The sequence below is a fragment of the Schistocerca gregaria genome, chromosome 4 (genome assembly GCF_023897955.1).
Source record: "Schistocerca gregaria isolate iqSchGreg1 chromosome 4, iqSchGreg1.2, whole genome shotgun sequence".
In the NCBI taxonomy this organism is placed as follows: domain Eukaryota; kingdom Metazoa; phylum Arthropoda; class Insecta; order Orthoptera; family Acrididae; genus Schistocerca; species Schistocerca gregaria.
The window spans coordinates 525619417-525638251 of record NC_064923.1 but is presented as its reverse complement, the minus strand read 5'-3'; the positions used below and the strand labels follow the sequence as shown (position 1 = coordinate 525638251).

The 18835-nt window shown below is 39.5% G+C and overlaps 1 protein-coding gene across 2 annotated transcripts in view; it reads left to right on the top strand.

The window, feature by feature from the left end:
- Positions 1 to 18432, top strand: part of LOC126266688 (M-phase inducer phosphatase-like) — a 362129-nt gene extending 343697 nt beyond the window's left edge. Inside the window, exons 1-9 of one of the 2 annotated variants that reach the window (XM_049971118.1) lie at positions 11046 to 11156; positions 11729 to 11987; positions 12396 to 12526; positions 12649 to 12829; positions 12943 to 13128; positions 13616 to 13910; positions 13989 to 14154; positions 14566 to 14766; positions 16718 to 18432. In XM_049971118.1, coding sequence (XP_049827075.1) covers positions 11107 to 11156; positions 11729 to 11987; positions 12396 to 12526; positions 12649 to 12829; positions 12943 to 13128; positions 13616 to 13910; positions 13989 to 14154; positions 14566 to 14766; positions 16718 to 16985 — 1737 coding nt within the window. In that variant the 5' untranslated portion in view covers positions 11046 to 11106 and the 3' untranslated portion in view covers positions 16986 to 18432. Of the gene's footprint in view, positions 1 to 11045; positions 11157 to 11728; positions 11988 to 12395; positions 12527 to 12648; positions 12830 to 12942; positions 13129 to 13615; positions 13911 to 13988; positions 14155 to 14565; positions 14767 to 16717 lie in introns of those variants that run through there. The other variant, XM_049971117.1, reaches the window with a different exon arrangement.
- The last annotated feature ends 403 nt before the right edge of the window (positions 18433 to 18835 follow it).

The following is an 18835-nucleotide window of genomic DNA, read 5'->3' as shown; positions in this document are numbered from 1 at the left end:
CGTTTATTCTGTTGGTGAATATTGCTGCCCAGTATGTTTGAATGGTGTTCATATAGATACGGTTATACACTGCTGAATGTGATCATAGAACTGTATCTGCCACAATAAAATCTACACTCACAGAACGGCTACCTGCTCTGTCTAATATCTAACCTTCGAAGATACGTCAAGCTGCGATGAAAAGGGAATGATGGAAGAAATGTTCCCCAAATACCGAGCTGCTACATCATCAGGACCGTGATGTCATTCAAAGGCAACGGCGTAAGTCAAGGAAACCCTTCTGGAAACATGGCAGAAGGTTCACTTCTGAAGAATTACAGCCAAACAGCATGGGGAGATGAGTGGTTCGCAGCCAGTCCTCACTCCAAAGGTCTCGTAGTGGATCCTACGCGAGCACCTCCTGGATTCCATCTACCTAGGAAGTTGTCTGTCACCCTAAATCGCTTACGCTCCAAACACGGGAGATGCCATGATTTAAAGCGAACTTGCTCAAGTATAGATACGTGGTGAATAATGTCTCACTTTTTAAAGCTCTAACGAGCTATATTACATCATTGACGTCAAAGTCAAGTCGGCTGCCCCTTGGTGCAGTTATATGCACTGTTGCATTCAGTGTGACAGCGCCGCATTGTATACTATTCGTTTTCTCTACATGATCTACCCAAAACAAGACACTACACTACACGCTCACCTCATCGCGGTCGGTGACACGATATGAAAATTGTTAACACACCTGACACGCACCGGCTGAAGTGGTGACAACTAGAATGCCTTGCACCAAGCCTTCAGCCACACGAGTGAAGAGGAAGACAAAGAAAATAAATTGGCAACCTCCGTATCTTCATACAGAAAGAAGTCAGTCATCTCAACATAAGACAGATGAACGTGGAGGACAAGATATCGGTCCACCTTCGTCCATGTACTGACCCGGACATTTTGCGTGTAGGTGCATTCCGTCACATACATTAAATGTGCAAGAGCACAGTCTTTCACAAGATGCATCCTATGTACTTAGGGTACGTCTCACAACTGGGATCGATGTTGATATAAATGTCTTACTTTTGCTCGAGAAATGCTTAAGTATCAAGCATTCTGTCGATGCAGCCAGTATGTAAATAATTTAACAGACACTGGCGCAGCTTTCTAATACAGTTAACGAATGACGCTGCTGATGGGGAGAGAGCAGGATTTCACTACAAAAATTCAGGAAATTGTGGAAAAGAAACATCTGATGGAAAGGCATAGAGCTGACTTGCAATATGCGCAGCTACGTTTTCATGCAAGCAGATGGAAATTCGGATCCGTGGTAAACTCGTATTAAATCACAGTAGTAATATATCTAGGCCTGACGATACCATTCAGGGTTCAAATGGCTCTGAGCACTATGGGACTGAACATCGATGGTCATCAGTCCCCAGAACGTAGAACTACTTACATCTAACTAACCTAAGGACATCACACAACATCCAGCCATCACGAGGCAGAGAAAATCCCTGACCCCGCCGGGAATCGAACCCGGGAACCCGGGCGTGGGAAGCGAGAACGCTACCGCACGACCACGAGGTGCGGGCACCATTCAGGGAACGTCAGAATTTTCACAAGACTGATATAGCGGAAAACCGTATAACAGATCAGATTTATATGTAAATTCTGAGTGTCATGTAGGATCTCGTAGCTTCTGATGCGACTCATTACAAAACACCGAATTTTTAAAAGTTTTGTCGCATGTTTTTTCAACACTAAGTTTATTAGAAACAATTAGTGCTGATTCTAGCAATTACTTCCATTTAGTTCAATAACATCTACATGTTTCTTAAAATACAAAATTATCGCCATTTGGTATTTTTTGTGATCCTTCCAAGGCATTTGACTGTGTGGATCATGTCACACTCTTAGAAAAAATCATGTTTTATGGAATTCAAGGCTATACATACAGCTAGTTTGAATCATACTTAATGAACAGAAAGCAAAAAATTATGCTGAATAACACAGATAATGTTCGGAGGGTGGTAAATTCTAGTGAACGGGGAGTTATCACAAAGGAAGTCCTACAGGGTTCAAGTTGACGTCCTCTGGAGTTCCTGATTCACATGAATTACCTCTCACTTAACGTTCAGTAAGCGGAACTAGCACTTTTTGCAGATGATGCGAGTGTAGTAATAAATCCCATTCCAGAAAAAGCAACTGAAGATATTGTTAAGGATGTCTTTCAAAGAATTATTAAGTGATTTCAGAAAATGGACTCTCCCTTAATTTTGAAAAAACTCACTATATCTAGTTCTGCACACCGAATAGTGTCATACCAACAATTTATGTAGCACATGAACAGGGTTCAGTTAAGAGGGTAGATTTATTCAAATTTTTGGGTGTTCACATTGGTAACTTGAACTGGAAGAAGCGTATTACTGAGCTTCTCAAACAATTAAGTTCAGCTTCTTTCGCTCTTCTTATAATCACTAGTCTTGGTAATAAACAGATCAGCCTCCTAACGTACTTTTCCATATTTTCATTCAATAAACTCCTATGGAATAGTTTTCTGGGGTAACTCACCACTTAGACATAAAGTATTGATTGCACAAAAGAGAGCAGTGAGAATAATTTGCGGTGTTCACCCAAGGGCGTCATGTAGGCACCATTTCATTGAGTTCGGTATTTTAACCGCACCATCAGAGTACATACATTCGCTAATGAAATTCGTTACAAATAACCCATCTCAAAAAACGTAATATTAATGTTAGCACTATTCATGAGTGTATAGATATCTTGTAATCTGACTTGTTCCTCATCATATCGATACAATAGTCGGGAAAATGATCTACGGAACATGACATAACTAAACTAAACAATATCTCGCACAAAAAATTTAAGCAATTGAAGCACAATTACTAAAAATAAACAAAATAATGTCTGTCTTTTTATAATTGTTCTATTTTTGTAGGTATATACTTAAATTACTAGAAATAGTTCCCTTAGCAACATTACGAGTATCTTGCTACATTAAATTTCAAACTTTCTATTCATTGGTTTCCTGAACCCTTCGGTGGGCGCGCCTGCGGCAGATTGCCGCAAAATTTAGTTTTCTGTTAGTATCACAGATAGCGTTACAGTTACGTCCACGTCCAGATACATATTTCTTGTTCTCTACGGATGTCACCACCTTCTACATTTGCGCTATTCATGCTGTCAGCAGTTCGGTCGCTATTGTTGTTTGCAAGAGTGAGTGTTGTGTTTGCGGTGAGTTAGCCGCTACGCGCCTTGCGATGTATTTTCTATACTTGTTTTTCTTTCGCCTCAAGGCAATCTTTATGTTAGTATATAATGATTATTCGAATCTAATCAGAGTTCCCATATGCAATTTTAATTACTTTTTACAGTCTTGGATATTGATTTGCTACAATATATTACTTTTACAAAAACATGTTCCATTAGGTCTCATAAAAGCGTGGAAATTGAGAAAAAGAAGGCATTTGACAGGCATCGTCTAATTGTAAGTCCTGAAGACCATGAGAAAATACTGCGAGAATTGTCAGAAGAAGAATTAAGAGTTGTCAGTTTCAAGAAGAAAACCACAGCAGTTACTCCGAACAAACCACAGAGGAAACAGATGACCAGGGGAGACAACAAACATAGGATTACCGATTTTACGTAGGAAAAGATGAAGAAACTATTTGGATTAGTGAATCGCTTCCTCCTCCTCCTAAAACCAAGGCCAAGAACACCCTAAAAGTTTTGCCAGGTCCAAAAGCAAGTGCTGTAATTACGGAAAAAGAGATTGATGCATTATTCGTATTTATTACTGATGGGATGATTATTTTTCTGTAGGTTAAAAATGTAAAACTAATTGCGGTGCAAAAGACGCAATGCGCCCACTTATGTAAGTATGAAAGCCGCACCCACCGAAGGGTTAAGATACATTCATCTTTGCTTTTCTTCTTCAACGCTGACCAATAGCCGGCTATCACATTTTCATTCCATCATCACTAGTACTATTTCACCACCTCCTTTATGTGTTGCTGTAAGCGTCCTGCTTGGACTTCGCTGCAGTGTCCCAGTTTTTAAGTAAAACAGAATGTGAGTGTAGTTACAGCTCAAGTTCTCCAAATTTGCTAACACAAATGTTCTGTGATTTTGCTGTTGCTTATCCTCTAGGAAGTTTCCGTAACCGCCATGAAGGCAGTAGGTGGATCTTTTTCTCTAACATTCATTATATATTGAAATGTGTGATCCTTCAGCAGTTCATGAATTTCAGGTCCAAAAAAATTGCAGCTTTCAATTTTCTTGACTGAACAAGGGAACTTTCAAAGAAGGGTACTTCAGTCAGGATTTATCTTATGGAAGATTTCAGGCTCAAAATATATCCGATTTGGCCAAAACTTTACGGTGCAGTAATTGTCCTTGGCTTTTATTACTCATTCATCTAAAAACAGGACTTTTTATGTTTTCAACTTAATGCCCTCATAATATCTCTATAATTAAAAATAAATTTAACACTACTTCATTGTGTAAAAACGCGCGATAGAAGAAAACTAAGTACAATTTCGAAAATAGCATTAAAAAGTTATTTACGTTCACATATTCACATTCACTCACCAGATATCGTAATAATAGAAGTTACATTAAGTCATTTATCTGTCTGTGGTTATTTCCGAACGGATCTTAGCAGGAGGAGGGGGGTAGCAGAGAGAGAGAGAGAGAGAGAGAGAGAGAGAGAGAGAGAGAGAGAGATACGAATAATCACGACATAAACTTTTCATTATATATGACGATCAAAACTATTTTAATACTTCGTTCTCAAGTCATTGCTTTCTTGATCACTTTCCTCCTTGAACTTACATGCTAGAACAACTAAGTAAAAGAATTAGGTGTGCAGCCTATATATGTCTGCAATCTTAACAAGCAGTTCTCGTCTGAATATTCGTCTTCCAAGAGACCACTGCTTGTGCGTTCCTTCTGAAGCCTCTCATTGTGGGTCAATGTGGTAAACTTCTGCATCACCTACTTTTCTTGTTATTCCAAAGTGGCTGGAACCAGGCCTGTGCTAATGACGTTAAGAGATAAGAGCCCCTCGGATGCCATTTGCCTTGTACCTGGGCCCTAAGCACTATTGTGTTTGAACATGCACAGACCCTTGGCCGGATGAGTCAGTTTTACCGTACAAATCACGTGGACAGCGGCCGGGATTTCTCCCACTAGCGAACGGAGAAGCCGTTCTGCTCTGAGAATATTCACGGACATTTTATATTACGAACAAATTTAACTTTAACGGTTTCAAATCTGGACCTTTTAACTTCAAACAGGTCAGGCAGTTATCAAGCGGTAGAGGTGCCGTAATAGAGCCGAAATATCGGACACTGAAAGTACTTCGATACTTCGCTCAAATTTCACTTCTTTGCTTCTGCTTCATATGCCGTGGTTTGACGATATGTTTACCCGTTTCAATATAAATTTCTGAGAGGTATGAAGAAGGCACGAGCAATACGTATCGTTCTGTTACGTGTATAAATGGTCGTTACTACTGCAAAAAGTGTTTACAGTGTCATTAAACTTATAAATACGAAGATTTTTGCCATCTTAATCGGTATCAGACGGTATTGGATCACACCTTTTGCGAATTTACTACGATGTAATAAAAGACAAGGAATGTAAAAAATATGATAGAGTGATAGAAGTTTGCACAATGTCTAGTTCGGAAGATTCGTGAATTTCCCCAAAATGCAGTTCACTGCAGATTATAAGAGTTATTCTGTGCCAACTGTAGCTTGGTTTATGAAGAGACAGTGAGCCGGTAATTCTCCAACATTGACTAGTAACAGAGCCATTTGTGGTCAGTTGAGTTCGTGTAACTACTTTCCTTGCAAAATTGCCAAAATGGCACACAAGATTCAAGACACTGCCTGGAGCAAGACGCATGCCCGAATCCTTCTCTCTTGCGGACTACTCTAGAGCACTTCCTGGCACATGAGATTAACCTGATAAGTCGTAAATCGTTACGTAGATCGTTAACGAAGTGTTCGCCAGTGAGTGAGTATTTCAGTTCGCATAATCAGTGTGTGCACTATTTAAAAGGATAAAAGTTACCTTTTCAGATGAAGACCTGCGATCAAATGATAATGATTCCTTAAATATTTGTATTTAATGCTTTTCTACTTGAGGAGGACTGCGTATGTGCTTAGATATGGCAGCTCCTTTAAAATTAATTATGTATTGTAGCGAGTATGACATACTTCGAAAAAAAGCACTCATTTCCAATGTCAAGAGCTCGAGGTTCTACACTTTTACCGTAGAACACTGATGCTTTGTTTTTCACGAGCAAAGTTTAACATTTTATACTTCGTCTTTACTCCAGTGTAGCCTGCAGCGAAACACCTACTTGGAAATAGAAATAATTTTCGAAGCATGTGGTGCTTATCATAGAAAATAAGTAATGATATCATAACTGGCTACGAAAGTATTCATTGTCGATGAGGGTAACATTGCAAATCCTTACTCATCCGGCGTTACCATCGTAAATCGTTCACTTCTGTCCCCTTTTTGGAAATATTCCCGGATGGGTACATCGATGAATTCCAAGTTTCCTGCTTTGCAGCCGAGTTGTCAATTCCAGTTTCGCTTTATTTTTGTCGTTCGACAGTCGTCTGCGCGTACTCTGAACAGTGGTCGTCTGCTTGCTGTCTGGACTCTATCCAGACAATGATCACCGCTGTGGCGCCTGCCGAGTGGTAGGAAGTGGAATCCACAACTCTGGTGGAAAGTTGAAAACATGGTCAACCAAGGACCTAGAAACAATCGCAGGCTGTTTTGAGGCCTCGTTGTCAAGTACTAATACATACGTACACGTCGCTGAACATCCCTTCACTTCTAGGCTGGTATATTATTTCAAAGAAAATTAGTAAGTAGTTTCATTGCCTGGCTTGTACCTTACTACTAAAAACGTTTTTATGGGAGCTTTGTAGATATGTATACGCAGGAAGAGAAGTGTAGGCCACCCGCGGATGAATTAACTTACAGAACAAATGAACGACCGAAAAATTAGAATAGATTAAAAGAAGAGCAGCGTGTTTCGTCACAGGTTCGCTTAGCAAGAGTGAAAGCGATAAAAGAGGCGCTTTGCATGACTATGTGGTTTATTATTAAAATTTCGTGGACGTGCTTTCTTAAAAGGGTCAACCAGTATAACCCGTGCTCTGATCCATATATCGCGAAAAGACCATAACGGGAAAAGGAGAAAGATTAGCACTCTTTCTTCCCGCGTGCCATTTGCGACTGGAGTAGGAAACGAGGGAAATGACTGTGGAACTCGAAGTAACATCCACGCGCCCTGAGGTGGCTTAGGGAATGTGGATGTAGAAGTCAAATATGGCCTCAGCAATGCAAGTGTTAGGAGTAATGTCGGAGGTCAGCACTTAACAATAGTTTCAATAATTACAGAATGTACGTATAGCCACATACGCACGGTTGCTGGACTTCAGCCTATAACAATGTTTAAAATTTCAGTATTTGCCCTAATTGCACATTGTTACAGTTGTCGTCCTCGGATGCTTCCGCAGAAGCGTCACAGCGAGACCCGAGCAGCGCAAAGCTCCGCCCGATAGGAAGTGTTCGTCCTAGTTTCCCCATTGTGTGGCGCCGTAGTGGGGTGGCGCGCCTTTTGTGCGGAGCCCGTCGCGTCGCGCCAAAAAGTTTTGCGCCTGCCGCCGCGCCGGCGGGCAGTTCACACGGGGCGGCCGCATCCCCCTGATTCCCAGGCCGTGGCTTACAGGTGACAACCCCGCAGCTGCTGGCTGCCACACACTGGGGCACCTCACCTCCTCTGCCAGACTGGCCCTGCTACTTGCAGTCGGCGGCTCTGCCAGCTGCTTGAGAGACAAGGCGCGATAACAGCCCACGTCTACATGTGTACTTCGCAAGCTGCGGTATAGTGCTTGACATCGGGTACATCCGCTTATGAGTGTGTGAAGAATTACTGTCTGCCTGCCTCTGTACGCGCCCTAGTCTCCCTTAACTTTTTATCGTGATCCGTACCCGAGGTATACGCTGATGGCAGCAAAGTGATTGCACGATGGTCATCGCATACAGGTTTTCTTAAAGTTGCCCACCAAGGTCTCTCAAAAACTACAGTCATTCAAGGATTCCCATTTAGTGCCTCGAACACTTGTTAGACTTTCGTATGAACCATACCAACGCGTCTCTGAATACGTTCCATGCATATTGTCATGCCTACTTGATGCTGAATCCGAACACTGGAACAGTACTTCAAAATCGGCCGGACTATCGTTTTCTTTTACAGGCGCATTGCATTTTTCCAGAACCTTTACTATACATCTAATCTTCTATTCATCTCCCGTAATACTCATTTTACACGGTGATCACATTTCATATAGCTTCTTAGTATTAACCTAAGACGCCTAGACCACGTAACATACTCCAGTAGTTCACCACTAACCCTACAATCAGCTACTATATCATTCTTTCTACTCGTTGTAAGTATTATTTTACATTAACCTAAATTGAAGTGTAGCTTTTGTCACACCATGTGGGAAATTTTGTCCAAATCTCCCTGCAATTCCTTTGTGATCGTCCAACGACGTTACTTTTCCCGTGCACAACAGCATCGTCAACGAACAGTGTTACAGTACTGTTAATCCTGCCGATAAATCGTTCATGTATGTTCGAAACGGTAGAGTCCTATTACACGTCCTTGGGAACACTAAATGTTCCTTTCTGTGGACCATTCGCCGCCTAGTCCAGCGTACTGATATCTGTTCGACAAACGCTTCTCCAGACAACCAGAAATTTGCGAAGATACATCCTTTTACATAGCCCCAACTCAAGTTTAGCCTAATCCTTTTTAAAATGTATCACAAGCTTTAGGACATCTTACACAGCTGGGCTAGCTTTGCTTCATTTACTGCCACCAACACAACAGTACCATTTTGTTGCAAGACACGTGTACCTAACTGGCTTTCGGACCAATGCTAGCTGTTTATCATCCATAAAGCCATATTCTTTGCGACTTGGTCCGATAGCTAATTAGGCACGCGGATCACTAATGATTTCTTTCTACAGTACAACATAGCTTTCAAGAAATTGTTGAGATAAAACTTACGTAGTTCCAGTTGGGTCTAAGGGGAGACCGACAAAATTATCTAACGAGGACAGTCCTGGAGGCTTCTCGACCCCTCTCACTAAATGTAATGTAATTCCGCTAATCATCAGAGAAAAAATTGTGATCATGTGTTGCTATTCGTGTAAGACATTCATCAGTTCTTCTATACAAATGGTATCGCTTGGTCAAGTGTGTCACTTAATCTGCTTGATAGTACGTTAGACATAACATTACTTCATTCAGGGCGGTTATTTTCTACTCCAGTTTCTGAGGAACGTGAAATTGCTTCGCGTCATCAGCACCATAATCTAAACCGCATATGTATGAATATGCAGTTGAGAAAGTTTTGTGAGCAGTGTAGTGTCGGGTAAGTTCAACACCAGCTGCTTAGCAAGCACGGTGGTGCAATCAAACCTTACGTTCGGTCTAAAGTTGGACCCGATTTAGTATATTAATTCATATTTATATGATTTTACGTGGGGAGAGAAGCAATAATGTTGTCAAGTACAAGCACTGGACCAAAAATAACAAAATTGGGGAGTGTGGACTAAACGATTATCAGACGAAAAGTATATTCTTTCTTTTCTTTTACAGCTCCTACGAGGAACAGGAGATCCCATTGTGATACAGTTTGCTGCTGTGACGGCTAACCTTTTTTGACTGAAGATAGCATGAACGCTCTCTTCATACTATGAAATGGTTATTCAGTAATCCATATTGTTAGTGTGTAAAGTTGGGCTATAACAACACAAAAATGAAACAGCGCAATTTTTGAGTTTCACATTAAAATTACAACCCTCTGAATTATTAAGTTTGTTCATAAATTGAAGTTTATCTATTTGGAACGCATAGGCTTTCAGCGGTGTATTGTTTCGGGATGGTTGGGGTTGGGTTTTACAGTGTAATTTCAATGCCAGATCTGGTTCATGGCTTCTAGTGCCATTTTTTTTGTCAGTGATAGTTTACCTGAAACACTATGCATGTTCTGACATGTCTGCAAATGACTTTTGCTGTTGTTAACATGTTATCAACGTTAACATTGGTATCGGCTCCGTCGGCGGAAATAAGTGCTACATATTATTGAAGACAGAGAGCGATGAAACAGATTTAAAACCAAATGTAACCCATGCATTGATATCATGCAAATCAAATGAATAACGTTTCATAAAATGAAACTAAAGAAATCGTTATTTCATTTTGCTGCTGGAAATCTTGAACAGCGTAGTTGAAGCAATATATGTTGTGTGCAACAGAGAACGCTCTTGAAGTTTAACAGTAAATCACTTCGGATGATACCAACGAATTATTTCGGAAACGGAAATAGTCGAGGATATGCCATATTCTTAGTGCAGTGGACTTTTATGCGAAAAACGACGATCACCGCCTTGTCAGTGAAAAGAATGGTCAGGAAAATACGTACGGCTACAACGGAAAGTAATGTGAATCGTATTGTGATTAAATTCTGTACACCCTGTTTCGCTGCAAAACAAAACACGCGCTAGTGTGTTTACGGGATTCAGCCTTGGACTACGTCGGTTCGTAAACCTTGTGCGGCATACTGAGCGGGTGGGAACATTGCCCCGTCGTGCAGGTCGAAGACTTCTCAATTATGTACACTCAGTTCTTCCGTAACTGAGATATGATGTATCTCATCGGGTTTTTCGTTTTCCAGAGATGTTTAGCTACTGCTTAGACATAAACGTAGTTACTGACAACATGGTGCAGACATCTGTATGTAGCTCCTTAGTGCATGTTGGAGATACTGACTACTGCTTTGCAAGTTGTTCTGTGCAGTTCACGTGATACGAAAAGGTGTCTCCATTCTTGGCGGGCATGGCGTAGCTCGCTGCCTCCTGATTGGCCACTGCGGCGTCACGCTCCCCACCACGCGTAACCCCCACCTCAAGGCATTTCTCGCTGTGTTTTGGCGGCTCTGTTCTGACAGAACACCGTCAGCGCCGACGGCGGAAGGAGCTGACGTTCTCAAGAACTACTGCAAGATGATGAGGGAAACTTCACCGGAATGCTGCGAGATCGGCGATTGTTGCAGGTCAGATATCTCCCACGTTAGGACGTCGCTAAAGATTCAACAACATTCAAATCATAAAGGGCATTATTTACCTTTTTTCACCAACGAATTCTGATGAATTCAGTGTCGCTTGGGAAGCTACTCACCGAGTCAACAATGTACATCTCTCATCTGTTATGTTTAAAAGTGTGTGATCTTCGAATAGTTAGTGTAAGTGATGAATGTCTTCAACGTCGGCTGCCACATCATAGAACACATTGAAGTTGTGATGGCCAATTTGTTTTAATTTTCTTCGCTCAGGAACCGAAGAATAAATTTTTGAGTGTTTGTGAAACTTGCAGTTTTCCATATAAAATGTGTTCCAAAAGTGTTGTTTGCAAGACGATTAGAAATTTAGCCCGGCAAGGGGATTGTGAGACGTATGTGTGTACTCGTTTCATGTTGTGTCGTTGAACAAAACGTTTGATACACACTGAACCAAAATCGCACCAGGTGTATCAAACCGTAGAAAAAACGGAAATAACATGGAATGCAAGTAACTCTTCTCGTGTGCTGTTTCAAGAATCCTACTGATGGTGCTCTTCTTTCCACAGGTTAATGAAAAACGTGATGAAACTACCAGACGCAGCGTTCGGCAACTACTCGACCGGCAATCTGCCTGTGTACAACAGCAAATCGCGCGGGCTATGCCGCAGGATAAGTCTTCAGCCTTTATCCCTTAACCACGATGACAGAAACAAGGCTTCTGGCGCAGGAAACAAGGAGAACGGGTCACCAAATAAAGATCGCACGAGTCAACATTCGCAGCTTTCGTTTGGAAGCCCGTTGAAGCCATCAGTCAGCCCGTCAAAGGTACGTACACCCATGGGTCTTTCAAGAAACATGGTTTTTACACAATTGAGGCGGCCCCCGTTTTATTCCTCTCTCGCTCACTTTGATGGTTTCCGTGTCTTTCCATGTTGAGTTCCACATTTGAACGCCAAAATAAACTGTCTCCGTTATTGAAATCGTCCTCTATTATCCGGTTGTCGATGGTAACTCATCATTTGCACCACCTTAACTTGTAGAAACAGTGTACGCTTAATAATAAGGCTATTTAAAAAATAAATTCTGGTCGTCCAGAAGCAGTCACACAATGATCAAATGTGCAAATGGTCAGATACAACAGAAATGTGGAGTACAGTCCCTGTATTTTTGGCATGGTGTATTTATAGCAATGTTACCTAAATTGTAGGTTGTAATAACATTTTCTTTTGACAGTTTGCAGTGGTTAGACAGGCTAGCAGTGGTAGTCTGAGACCTCGCCACCCACTAGAAGACTATGATGCAAATTCTCAGGATAGTGGTTGCTGTACAGCAACTGTTGAAAAGGATGTTGCTGAAGCCTTCAGGTACGATTTTACGCTTATCTGTTAATTTAATATTATTTTTGGAAAAATAGTTTGAATACAGTTAAAACCTTACAAACTCTTTGAGAAGAGTAATTGGCAATGGCTGGGCTGGGCTTTTTCAGATTCACTGAACCACTTGGAACTGCTCCTCGCCGTTTACTTGTGGAACAGTCACCGCGGAAAGATTTATTCATTTCTCCAATGAAATCTGCAAGAGGTGCTCTTTTCCATAGTTTCTCATCTAGTTCTGGAAGTGAATCAATTGATGATGGTTTTATGGAGCTCCTTGAATGCGAAAAGCTGGTATGAATTGTGTTTTCTTCTCAGTATTTTCTTTTTTTCTTTTTTCTTTTTTTTTTCTATACCAAGTGACCCTGAAGTTTGTCATGGTGTGTATTGTGTTCATTACTTTGCAGGATGAAGATGCTCAGCTTCCTTCAGGAATGAACACACTACTTTCAGGAGCCCTAAAAGAAGTTAACAGAAGAAGTCCATTAAAGGAGAAGGGGAACAGTCCACAAACTTCACCATTCAAAATCACATTGAGGCCACCAGAGCAAAAATACTTTGGCAGAAGCTTGTCTTACTGTGGTCAGCAAAAGGTACAACAATTGACTTACAAAGCATGGATTTCAGTGTTTTTCTGGCAGTGAACTTGGCTTGGGTGTTTGATGTTCTGTAATAAAATTGTTACATTAAAATACATCTTTGTGAACAGGTGAATGATGATAATGAAGTTGGTGGTGTGTCCTGTGTTATTAGTGTGTTTGAGACTAAAAATTTTCTCCATATTTGTTTTTTATAGTGACATCTTATGTAAGCTGTTTACAGTTTTACAAATTATTAATAATTATTGATTCTAAAGCAGCTGATATTTTTCAGCTGTCCTGTTCCCGACTCTTCCTCCCTAAGAGAAACAATAATGAAATACCTAAGCATGTTACCCATGAATAATTACTGCCCACTGTTAGGTTCTTTGGAGAACTCCATTATTTGTCAGTCCTTTCTTACCTATTTGTTTTGTGGAGTTGTAAATTTTAAACTTGAATATTCAGAATTTTTTAACATGTGTAACTATTTTCTTCACAGGTCCGTAATTCCTTATTTTCATCACCGGGAAGTAACTCCTCAAGTCCTTGTGTCTCTCCAACTGTTGAAGCTATTAGAGCATTTAAACGACCCGAGCCCCCTTGTGGAATTATTAGTCCACTTGAAATAAAAAGACACAAGTCAAACACATGCATGTCTATTGCAGAGAATGAAGCTGTTACACATACAGCAGTGAAAGGCACACTTTTTAGTTATGGATTTGAGAGACACTCAGTCAAAATACAGCGGAGTTTTTCAGAAACTGAAGCTACTATAAAGCGTGCCTTACAGAAAGGTTAGTAAATCTTAAAGCTATGAATTATTTGTATTTAACTTCAGGGGAATGTTTATAATAGAGATTTCTTTATTGCAGCATCGCAGGAGCCTGATCTCATTGGTGACTTCACAAAGCCATTCATATTACCATTAATGGATGGCCGCCATCAGGATTTGAAGTCAATTTCACCAGAAACATTAGCTTCACTTATCAGGGGGCAATACAAAGATTCTGTAGCATCGTACACAATTGTCGATTGTCGGTAAGTTTTATGTCTGCACGTACAAAAGTGCAAAATTATCTTTATTTTATTTATGTGCCCTTTTTTGTTTGGAAGTGTTAGTTACTGGTTTGTCATCGGCATTTAAGAACATGGCTCTTCCCCCTCCTCCCAGTTAGATATAATTCACTATAGTGAGGAGCAGCACAGTTTTTCTATCTTCACAAAGTTGCAGCTTGGTTGTGTTCAGTAATTCCTTAACCATTAGATTTTTTGTGTGTGGCATAGCTTACGTGCAGGTATCAAAATGCAAGTAACTAAGAGATTGATATAAAAATTGTAATTTATATGAGAGGCAAAAGTTGATTTTCTAAACTGTAATTGTCAGATGATTTTTGTTCTTGGCATGTTGCTTATAGGTAAATGTTAATTTTGCAAACATGTATTTTCCAGGTATCCATATGAGTATGATGGAGGACACATACAGGGTGCTAGAAACTTGTATACGAAAGACCAGATATGGAAGGAATTTGTTGACATTCAAAGACCTTCCACCCGCAGCTCCAATGGAGATGATCAAAATGTATCTTCAGATGAAAAACGAAATATACTGATATTCCACTGTGAATTTTCATCAGAAAGGGGGCCTAATATGTAAGTATCTAATTCTTCAGTTTAGTAAATACTAAGAATTTTTTCAATGAAAGTGATATGAAGCATATACTTCAATTACATTATTGTTGAGTTGGCATAAGAAGATCCCCAGCAGTTCGCTGCTCTCAATAGAGCCATGTCAACACCTCAGTGTTGCAGTAGAGATGTTTACAAAATCACGTTTCGTGATTGATTGAGTAGGTGCATGAATCAGCTATCCCCAGCCGTCTGCAACTGTGGAGGATCTTCGTATAAGATGGTATCTGTTCTTTCGGACATGTCCAAAAGAACAGATACCAGCGGTGACCATGCAGCTCGTTAGAATAATGGGCGGGGGCACTATGAATGTAGTGCGGGACAATATGTTCAGAATGTGGGTTTCGCGGGTGGCATGCCAGAGAGAGGACACAGAGGAAAGTGCAACTGCAGGGATTTCTGTGTCCTCGGTGGCTCAGATGGATAGAGGGTCTGCCATGTAAGCAGGAGGTCCCGGGTTCGAGTCCTGGTCGGGGCACACATTTTCATCTGTCCCCGTTGACGTATGTCAACATCTGTAAGCAGCTAAGGGTGTTCATTTCATTGTAGTTAACTTTAGGTATTGTGTACTGTAGCTTCCATAATTTGTGTGCCTTTCTGAAGAGGAAAATAAAAGTTTTAAATGTTACCAATAATAACTTGATCAATATGAACTGTTTCTAAGAAAGGTATTTGGAGGTCAGTGCAGGGTAGACTTGTAACAAATATTCCCGAGTAATCATTGTTATCGTTTGCTTGTGGCAAATAGATGGAAATGGGAATGAACCATGCAAATAATGATAGACACAGAGTATCAACTCTAACTTTCCGCAAGTTGTATAGGCGGGCAGCAGCAAGATGTTTCAAACAGCAGATAAACAAAAATTGCCAAACACAGGTCTGAAATTAGAATTCATAAGCATCTCACTGATTTATGCCCGCTAAATAGCAGTAAAGTTTTCTGTATAAATTTTCATGGTTGCTCTGTTACTTTTCAACAACAGTACATTAAGTAACAAAGCATGTACCTACAGGTAAAAAATGGAATTATGTCTACCAAAGACATGTGTTGTCATCAGCTCATGAGATTTGGCATTTATAGTTGAGTGAGTATAAGTGGGTCTGCGTGGTGCCCAGTTCAACTGGAAGTAATATCTTTCTGTGTACTGTCTTAGTAGAAGCATGAAAATTTCCTCCTGTTGCTGAAAAGCATACTAATTATGCAATCACTTGCTGATAGCTCTATTGAAGAAGCTGTATGAGCAGATAGGCAGTTTTGCATTTAAGGGCAAGTTCTGTATGCACACTTTAGAAGTACTTGCATCTGTGCTTGAGCTGTATTTTTGTTAACCAGACGTAAATTTTATCTTAGCTTTGACTTCACTCATATGTAATGACTTCATTGTACCACCATCTCTCTGTATACCACTCAAATTCAATTTGTATAGTTTGTTTGCTACCATTTGTGTATTCAGGAGATGCATGCTCTAGATACATATGGAGTCAGCCATATGTAAGTTTTTGTGGTATAGAACCCTGGAAAAGTAATAGTATTACAGCTTCCTCCTCCGTTTCTCTACAATCTTTACATAATGAGGCTGTTATTGTGTGAGGAGGTGCCTTCAGTACTGATCCCTCCCCCCTCCCCAGTTAAGATTCTTCCTCCAGTTTTCTTCTTCACACTACTATCACAGTTACTCTTTGTTTCTCCATGTTTTGTCTCTGCTACAGTAAAAAAAATCCTGAAACATAGGTATCACTGGCAATTTTCTTTACTTCTGACTTATTCTCTTAAAGTTTTATTTCTCATTCATCTTTTAACTGAACACCAGCACTAATTCAGCTAAATATAAAATAAAATTTTAACCTGTTTGTGTTGTGCTGTTCTTAGAGTTCAATCATTATTTTAATCTCACTATTTTTTTCTCCCCCACAGGACAAGATTTCTGCGCAACTGTGATAGAACAAGGAATAAAGACATTTATCCAGCACTGAATTATCCAGAGATCTATTTGCTGGATGGCGGTTATAAAAACTTCTTCGAAAACCATAGTGACTTATGTGAACCTCGTGCTTATCAACCAATGCGTGATCCAAAATTTGAGTCTGATTTAAGATTATTCCGGTCCAAATCGAAATCTTGGAGTGGTGACAACAAGAATCGGCAAACACTTCGTAGCAATTTAAAAAGGCTTGGTCTATGAGAAACCTTGTTGATTAGGAATTAAAATGCAACAAAGTGTGGTGATGCAAAATGCATCAACTTCATGGCTTAACGTGCTTATTGGCGGAGTGATAAGTGTATCTTCGAAACTTTCATAAGAGTGGTCATACGTTTTTTATTTGACCAGTGATAAACAAATAATGGATTATGAACATTGGCAGAGCACAGTGCGAGGTGTAAGATTTGTGCAAGCCTTTATGGTTTTCTTATTCCTTTTTTTAGCTAATAAGTGATTTATTGAATCAAAAATGAGGAACTCCATTTTTTAACACAAAGATGAAAAATTTTGAACTTGATATTGGACGATGACCACTCATTTACCACTGCCAAGACTTTAAATTGTTTAAATTAGTTGATACTTGAACGATACAGATTACTGCCATGTTTTCCAATTTTTTTGTTATTTTATTAACTTTTGTGAAGTACAAAATTATGTTAACAGTAAGTCACTTGGCACATTCAAATGAAAACTGTCATGGTTAACGATTCACAGTGACAAATACGGAAATGGGTGCCAGTAGCTTAGTGCATGAATACCTGCAATGTGTTCAAATATTAGTATGTTATAGAGCATGTGTATTCTATGTCACAGAGAGCTGTAAAGAATTCTTTCAGTGACGTTTTAAGTGCAATTTTTTCTCCAATATGGCTGAGAGAAATCGGGCAAAATTTCTGGATGTGGCATTATTAAAGCATCTTTCAAAAATGTTAAAGTTTTAAATCTTGCAGTATTGTAATTAGTGTACTTTCTGGCATGTTGGTTGCAGTTTTGAGATACAGTCTTTATATTTGGGTTTCTTATTTAACTAGACAAAATCAGTTTTGGACATGAGGTCTACATTCTCATGTACCTCTCCATGTTTAGTGTTTCGTCATAAAAAATAAATTGTATGTGGTGTCAGTTCTTCGAGTAATCATATTAAAGTTCAGGAGGTGATAGCTCAGCAGGATTATAAACAGCCATATTTTTTACTTCTATTCCTATGAATACACACAGTTCAAATTTTAAATGTTATGAAACGCTTAATTTTTTATTGTTGTTACTTTTATAAGATATGGTTTTATTTTTTATTTGTATGGGTATAAATATATGGATACAATGTAAAGAACCTATGGAAATTACAATAAAAATTAGTATATATATTATATGAATATATATATATGCAAATATATAAATAATTCTGTGCAATTCTTTGCTGTTTTTTATTTAAATATCAATTTACTCAAAACTGCTCATATAATTAAACTGTAAAACATTTGAAAACTCAAGCTGCAAAATTTTAATAATGAAAATTGGATTGAGACAATTTTACAGAATAAATTGTATTTGTGAAATGCAGCTTGCACAGAATAATCAGCTTATTTCAACCTTGATTGTTGAAGGGGCATGTAAACATTTGAAACCTAATTAAATTTTTCTTTTTTTATGTTTGTAATTTTGTATTTTCACATTCCATACTACAAATTAATGTTTTCATTAGAATATAATTTCTGCATCTTGACTTGATATGTGTTCCTTTATTGGTGTGCATCTTTTTCTGCCCTGTGCTGTACGGTAAACCCTATATCATGTTTTGCATCAGTGAGGCAATTACTATAAATGCCACGCTGCTATACTGTCTCGACAGTCCACTGTCCTGTCAGTGATAAGTCACTCCGTGCGACACACAACTTATATTGCAGGTGTGGGTGACCAACATTGTGGTTTAAGTTTATTTACAAAGGAGTCCCAGAACATTACTCCTTGATTGACATTACATTGTATCTCTGTGGGCCATAGAAGGTGTGTGTGGAAGGAGGTGACCTGTGGCCGTCAATTTAAGAGCATAA